General features: G+C 31.7%; 1 protein-coding gene across 1 annotated transcript; it reads right to left on the reverse strand.

Annotated features, from left to right (window-relative positions):
• Nucleotides 1–341: 341 nt before the first annotated feature.
• On the reverse strand, nt 342–5,217 carry LOC126893211 (putative Dol-P-Glc:Glc(2)Man(9)GlcNAc(2)-PP-Dol alpha-1,2-glucosyltransferase). The gene is made up of 5 exons (XM_050663175.1): nt 4,935–5,217; nt 3,517–3,678; nt 2,832–2,991; nt 1,877–2,007; nt 342–1,228 (listed from the first exon to the last, which is right to left on the reverse strand). The coding sequence occupies exons 1-5, from the start codon at nt 5,106–5,108 to the stop codon at nt 482–484; spliced, it is 1,374 nt and encodes a 457-aa protein (XP_050519132.1). The 5' UTR covers nt 5,109–5,217; the 3' UTR covers nt 342–481.
• Between the last annotated feature and the right edge of the window lie 3,246 nt (nt 5,218–8,463).

Raw genomic sequence — 8,463 nt, forward strand, 5'->3', positions numbered from 1 at the left:
CTTTACTCTTGAGCGAAATTCATATTTTTTGATATACCTCGTATACTGTTGATAAAATTTGATATCTGATGATTGCTTCTTAGGTTTTAGACTATGCAGAGCAATTTATAAGGAATAACTTTTTTTCGTAAAATTGTTATTAAAAAAGTTTCCCATATGGTTCCAAGTTACGCAGACACTGTATTATGTTCTTAAATTGGTGTAGGAGTGCGTTAAGGCCAAAGTTCGAAAATGTAGTTATTGAGTATAATAGTACCCAGATTTTTGCTAATAGTACCCAGATATGCAGTTTTCTTTATCTATGTCCCCTTATGACTTAGAATTGTCAGATAATGTGAAAACCGTGAAAATCATGTTTCATTTCTAGAGTGGGCTGGTATGCTTATTGTGTATAAAAAATTAAAAAAATATCTTGGTATTTTATTTGTCATCTCATAGCATTAATAAATACTTTACTTCAGGACTGTATTCTTGTCTACACTTACCAGATTATTCTTTGAAACTCAGAATAATCATCCCAAGTAACAACTTTGGTAAAGAACAATTGTAAAGTTATATAATTAATTAACAAATAAGTTACAAATTCTAAAACTAAATTAAATGCATTATTGGCATTGCTTTTTAATCTCAGTCTGAAAAGTATGTACGGTATAAGGAAGTAGCGAATTTCTATCAATTTCTGAGTAACTAATACTATCGTTGTACAAACTAAGTACAAGAATAAAAATGTTATATCATCTTTGTCATAAAGCAATTTGATAATAACATACCACGCAAATATGTACACTGGTACGATGGCATATTTAAACAAAACATATTTCTGATAAAATCTGTTCCAAATATAAAACAGGTAATGTCTATTATCTGCCAATAAATAAGGATGTACTTGGGTATTAAGCATAACAATTAAAAATCCTAGTAAAGTAAGTACAAAAACACCTATTTTATGTTTCCTAGCAAATGCTAGAAAGCTCGAAACTTCCCCAACAAAATGAGGCCAAGAGAAAATCAGACAGAACAAAGAAAAGTAGAACAGTTGTGGAATATGTATTGTAGATACGTGAGCAGTCTTATCTCCCACAACTATACCTCCGTTGTAGATCAAAAATCCTACAAATATTAACATTACTGCAATATACCATAGTGCATTACACCAAAATGTGGTTGTCGTCTTACGTAATTTATTCAATGGATTTTTAAGTAGTTCAGTCAGAAAGGTTATAAATTCCTAAAAATATAAAAAATATTAATACCACAATGGGCTACAGCATTTATTTTATTTTTAATAAACTTTTGTCATCTATTAGCACTATCTGGCATCCAAATTAATTTCACATATCATAAGCTGAAGGTTCATGCAGAACTTAAATAATTTCTTTAACACATTCACGAGAACATTTTTTTTCTGACAGCCGTAAAATGTATTTTGAGTTAAATAAATTACATATATTCTTCTTTTTGCGTCAATTAATTTAATTCAAAAATTATTTTTGGCCGCCCTGTATAAATAATTATGTTAATGTTTATATTACTGAATAGAGAATTGAATAAACTTTCAAATGAGCGAACACATGTCCCCTATTCCCCTTTAAAAAAAATCATCGATGACGTCATCACATCCGAATCGATGATGTCACTATTATGGGATATACGTCAAAAAATCATAATTTAAAAATAAAAATCGACCTGTCAGTTTTAACTCTGAAAATAATTAAGTCATGAGATAATAGACTGTTTCCACACTTTATGAACGCACTGTGTAGTATTATGGGAATTATTGTGAATGAAATAATAATTATATTTTAGTATTATTTAGTAGGGCATCAATTTACTTCAGCATATAATTAACTAAAGATAAATTTCAGAATAAACTTACAATTGCAGGTATTCCTCTTCTTGAAATTTCCTTATCTGAGCAACATTTGTACATTTCTGTTAAAGCATATTTTCCGGCCATAAGTGTGAGCCAGATGATATTGGTTTGGCGGCAAATTATAGCAGCTATGCCTAAAAATCAATAAAAACAGTTATTTATTGAATACAAATAATATATTAAGAAATCACAGTTTATTGTTATGTAGATCTTAAAAGAAGTTTGCAGTATTTGTTTGGTATAAAATAAAAGATGTTGTCTGTTTTACTCTGGTTGTATTGTAGTCAATTGACATATTGTACATATTTCACTGACCATTATGATGGTCATGAAGTCATTGAGACTTCAGCAGACTTATTATATGCCCACCATGGTATATCTTATATCAAGGCTACATCAAAAATTTCCCATAGACACAAAAAGTTTTGTGGAAGCTTCCTTACTATGCTGAAGGAGCCATTTCCTAGGATGCTTTGTCAGCAGAAACTGAAAGCAGCCAACACTAAGATTCCTTAGAGTTGGCTAGCTCTCTGGCAAATCATTTAACACATTCACTGCGACTTTTACATGAAAGTTGTTATCCAGGAGCGGCACCACTATACTGTCTTAAAAATCAATAGGTTACTGTCCCTGACTGGAGTCATGCACATCTAGTAAAGAATCACTCTCACTCCAATAGGAGTCATGCACAGTGAATGTGTTCAAACATTTTTTCTCTGTACCATACATACCTGTTTGTATGTCAGAACTTTGTGTGAGGGGTTCAAATTAAATCAACAAATGTACAGTTAATGACATAGCTACAGCTCTTATGTCAGGCTCATAGTCTCAGATGATCCAGCAATATTTATATTGTGTTGATATTTATATTGTGTTGCTGGACATTACTACTGATATAATTATGGTATTTTTTTATATTGGATAAGAAAATCCATTAATAAACAACAAACATACTTACCAAATATAGCTCCCATATAATGATACTTTTTTTCACTTGCTACAATCATTAGCAGAACCATTGTCAAAGAGACCACATCAGTATAGTAAACATGGCTGAAGAAATACAATGGAGGAAGTAAAGCTAATGTCATAGATGAAAAAATATTACCCCATTGATGCTAAAATCATAAATATTGTGACTTTTAACCAATATGTTCCTATAATGGTGTCCAGAAACTTTCCTGACAAATGAAGACGGGGGATTCCCAGATAATTTTAAGACAATTTAACCCAATTCACCTAGTCCGAAAAGGCTTCCTAAGAGAGCTAGAGCTCTTTGAAGATGTCGCCTTGTAATTGGTTTTTTTTAGTCGCCTTGTAATTTAGAAAAACGAAAACTGGTACGCCTGTTTATCTTAATTGTTGCATGTTGCATGTTGATAATTAATAACCCAATCTTAAAAATGCTTAAAAATCCAAAACAAAAGTGTATTATTCAATAAAATAACCTTTTCTCTACCCAAAACACATGCATATGGCACATACTAGAAATTTGCAATTGAAGAAATCGATTTATCTCTGGAAGGTAAATAATTGTCTTAAAAATAATTGAGAAATCTCCAATCTTCGTTTGTTATCAGATTTTCTGGACACCCTGTATATAAATCTATACCATATTAAATAAAAAATTACAAATGATTTACCTTATCATATGTATCAAAAAGGATGTAGAAGAGCAGTATGTTGACAATGGAAAATATCAAAGACACAAATCGTAACCAATATGTTGTGCATAAACTGAGGGGGCCCATAATCATCGAACTTACTATGTATAAACCTGGCAAAGTAGTTACTTTAGGATCCCACTAAAAAATTTAATATTCTTTGCATCCATTGACAAAATAATGTTATTTAAAACTACACATATGTCCAAAAGTTTGGAATATTGGAATATTTCATCTTTTTATTGATTTTTATAATATAAACGCTTCTCAATAGTTAAACATCATTATGCTTCAATGCTCATCAATACTAAATAAATTTCAAAACCAGATAAACGATATGAAAAAAAAAATGATTTAATCTCTTGGGGTGAAAAACTTACAATGTACAACTTATATTTAAAAATAAATTGGTATAGATAAAAATAGATTTAATAAAACTAATAATCAGTACTTCCTCCATTCGCCTGTATGCATGCTTGTAAGCGATTTAGCATGCTGCCGATTAACTGGTAGAGCTGGGCTTGCGGAATTCTCTCCCATTCTTCACGAGTGGCATCTTTTAGTTCTCGAAGTGTAATAGGGGGATTGTTTCGCTTCTTCATGCATGTTTTGACAATGTCCCAAGCATGTTCAATTACGTTCATGTTGGGGGAATTCGAGGGCCACTGTAATGTAGATATTCCTTCTTCTTCCAGAAAATTTTGTACTACTGCTGTTCAATGGGGAGGTGCGTTGTCATGCATAAACACAAATCCATCACCTACTGCCCCTCGGAATAGACGCACGACATGATTTAAAACTTCCTCGATGTACACATCATCAGTGATTCTTCTCTCCAGAACCAGCAGCAGTGTTGAGATATCACGTTTCTAGTCATTTTAAACAGCTCAATTCAAATGTAAACAAAGACTGAAATATTGTGTAAATACGCTTATCAGTTGAATGTGACCAAAATGGTACAAAAACCTTTCAAATTTTTTATCATTTTCATTTAAAAATGCTCTAGAATAAATATCAACAACAGTTTTGAAACAACCATAGGCATAGATATATTATTTGTATGTATTCCAAACTTTTGGACATGTGTGTATAAACAGTTTCCTTATTTTAGAAAATATATGAACAGCTCATTTCAGAAAGGGACTCATATTAACTAACTTTCGAGAAATATGCAAGAAACTGTCTGGACTTGGGTTTTTTTTGTGTAGTAAATGAAAAGTATGCCATACGATTTCTCTATATCATATATAATAGAATGAATCGGGTCCCTTTCTACCATAAGCGATGTGTCTACCATCATAGTGAATGAATCCACCCCTAACAAAAAATAACAAAAAACCGACTCGGGTCCCTTTCTGAAATAAGCTGTACATATGTATAATTTAGGAGAATCTTACCACAGAAAAATCAAAGTTGCAATATAATTTTCCTAAAGGCAGATGAAATTCTTCATCAATAATCATCTTTGAGGTTATATGAATGTAATTAAAAATAGTTACAGTTACTGCAAAAAATACAATTATACTACTAATAAAGAACATATGGGACACTTTTAATAGATCTAAACCCATTTTGTATAATAGTATTGTTACATTATAAACTAAGTTACTTTTTGTTATTGAGATTTATAAATAAACAAAAATAATACTTGACAAATGACAGCGTAGACCGTAGTCTGCACGTAGAATGCAACTGTATGGTATTCAGCCACCCACTGGGATTTTCCCTTTTTTATTCGCTGTGTCTATGTACACGCTAACGTGTACGCAAATAAAAAAGTTAGGTACACGGTAAACGTCATCAAATCAGTGACGTCACTATTTAGCTTGCACTGTTACTGGTTTTTTGCGTACACGCTAACTTGAGCCGCGTGCATGCTGTGGTAAGTACCGTGAGTGCCAGCTTGAGATAAAAATTGGTCTAATCGCGTTGTGTTTACACTTTAACATTAATTAGTAAAGAGATTTCTTATTTTTTATTTGTTTAGTGTTTATTTTTAAATTAACTATGGAGTGTGGACAATTATTTAGTTCTTTCAATAAGTTTAACAACATTTTAAAACAATATCAAAAAGATAAGAGACTATAAATTAATATATAGTTTTTTAGTCATATGTGATAAGACCTAAAGCTTTCACAATAATAATTAACTTACGTATAAAAATTATTTTAACAATATTTTGTACATGTCATGTCAACTAAATACATATTTATTTTGCTAGACTGAATATATACTTTTATATTATACACATTGATTTATTAAACTTAAGTTTGAAACATCTGAACAGTTCTGCTTCCCTTCCCCTTCCCTTAATAACAAATATTTTTCTATCAAACAAACACTTAACATATCAAAATAGCCTGTACCTAATATACAAATACTGCGCACGCTAAATAATGACGTCACTGGCTTTATGAAGTTTACCTCGCGTGTACCTAACTTTTTTATTTGCGTACACGCTAGCGTGTACCTAGACACAGCGTTTTTTATTACTCACCTTTTAAGTTGTCAAGCACGGGGAGCTAAACTATAATATATCTTCTTCTTTTGCCATTTAATAGGGCTTTTCATTCACAGTCATTTGTTTCGAGCTTCTGTCATATGTCGTATAATCCGTGTACAAGGTCCATTTATGAATGGTCTATTTATGAACCTTGATCCGTGTATTGGCCATGAGCCGATGGGTAGAGGGGATTTGACAGCTTTCGCCAGCGCTGTTAGTGGCAGTTTTGTGCATTTATCTGATAAATTTAAATGGCGCGCCATGGGTAGAGGAGAGGGGATTTGACGGTTTTCACCAGCGCTGGTAGTGCAGCGTTGCCACATTTAGTAGATTTCTACCTTTTTGGTAGATTTTTGAAAATTTTAAAAAAAATTCTAGTAGGCAATATTTTTTAGAAGATTTTTGGTATATTTCAACATTTTTTATGACTAAAATAAAATTTGCTTTTTAATAGTATTTACCCCATTTCTAAATTAATTTTTAGACATTTTGTTACAATTTCCCAATGTCATTACCGAAAATAAGATTCAGGGGTGGGATTCTGTGTACAATCGCTAACACCGCCGACCGCTTTCTATCAATGTCAATATATTTGAATTTTTAGTTTTAATTCAAATATTTTCTTGTTTTACTAAGTGTCACTTCAGCATCAACTAGCAAAACTAGAAAATAATTCAATTAAAGCTAAAAATTCAAATATTTTCACGACAATTGACATCGATAGAAATCGAAGTGTAGATATCTATAGTGCACGGAATCTAGCCCCAGGACGTAGATGATGAATATTAAACAGAAATGAAACTGGATTCTGGTGTAACAAACTTGCAGATTTCAAGTAGCAGTGCAATCAGTACCTATTTCAGGTGTTATTGAAGAGTTCTGGTATTCAGTGAACCTGTTAAGGCCGCGTCCCACCATCAAATAATTTGATCAAACTGGTTTGAGCAAACTGAAAGTGACAGTTAGTGACGTCACATCCTGATGAAAAATTTTAATTTTAAATAAAGTACAAACAAGTTGGACAACTCAATACAAAAAGTTTGATCAAACTAAACTGATAGTGAGAGCACAGATTTTTAGAATTTCAAAAAAACTGCAATTGTGACGTTAATTTGACGTACTTCCGGAGTTTGCTCAAACTGTTTGATCAAATTATTTGATGGTGAGACGCGGCCTTTAGAAGCTAACGATGGAAAACTAAAATATTTGCAAAACAACAAATGTTGTGTTTGCGTGTTTCTAATGTAAAATGCGAAATAATTGTTTGAAGAATGTGATCCAGACATGCAGATGTTAAAATCAGTGGATGACAAAATATTATATACAAATATTAAATATGAAACTGATAAAAATTAATTATAGTTGGTCATTTTGTTCCCCAGTTAAAATATAAAAAAGTTTGGTTTTTGTTTACAAACAGTCGTATTAATTTCTAGTTAAACTCCCTCTGTGGCTCAGTGGTAAGAGCGCCTACCTTTGGATCGAAAGGTCCGAATGGTCGTGAACTCGAATCTCACCAGGGTAGAGAATTTTTCGTTTATTATAAATTAATAAATGAAAATAGTTTCTATCCTTGTGTGATCGGTACCCACCGGAGGGACCGCAGACGTTCGGATATAATTAGCGTCTCTGCAAAGACAATGACATCGACTTTGCAAAGTAACAAGACACTTACTCAACACACACACTACACAATAACACTAGCTACCTATGGTAAAATCCACTGTACCATCACCATGCCAATGCCCATTAGTTGTCGAGGCATTAGCTAAATAAAAAAATTTCTAGTTAGTCAGCTGTTATTTTTATTATAAAAAGTCCTAAATTATATACAAATATATTAATAAAGTTATATAGTATATTTATAGTTATATAGTATATTTTAGTTTTTGATAAGTAGATTTTATAATAGTAAGCTAAACTTACTGTAGATTTTCTAAATAAAATGTGGCAACGCTGTGTTAGTGGCTGTTGGCAGTTTTGTTTTGTGCATTTGATAAACTTCACAAACTGAAATGGCGGGTAATATAGATTTTTCAAAAAAGAAAACAAGATATTGCAGCTCTTGTATTGATTCATGTAAAAATATTGAATATAACAGTACTGGATGCAGTTATTATATTCGGAAACATTGCGTACATGTCCTGTATCAACTAAATCCTTTCCTTTTTTGGTGTTGCTGATTGAAATTGGATATCATGGGAAATAAGACTTGAATCCAGTATAATGTTTAATATCCATTTTGATAGAATTCAAACAAATTACAATTCATACAAATTACAAATTTTAATAAGCAAAGCAGTAAGCACACAAAAATAAACAGAGGTAACCTTTAAAATGTTAAATAATTCATATAAACTTATTCTTTTTCTCAATGGTCTCTTGCGTAAGCAGTCATCCAGTCTCACGAACTTATATATTAA

This window comes from Diabrotica virgifera, chromosome 10 (genome assembly GCF_917563875.1).
Source record: "Diabrotica virgifera virgifera chromosome 10, PGI_DIABVI_V3a".
Lineage (NCBI taxonomy): Eukaryota > Metazoa > Arthropoda > Insecta > Coleoptera > Chrysomelidae > Diabrotica > Diabrotica virgifera.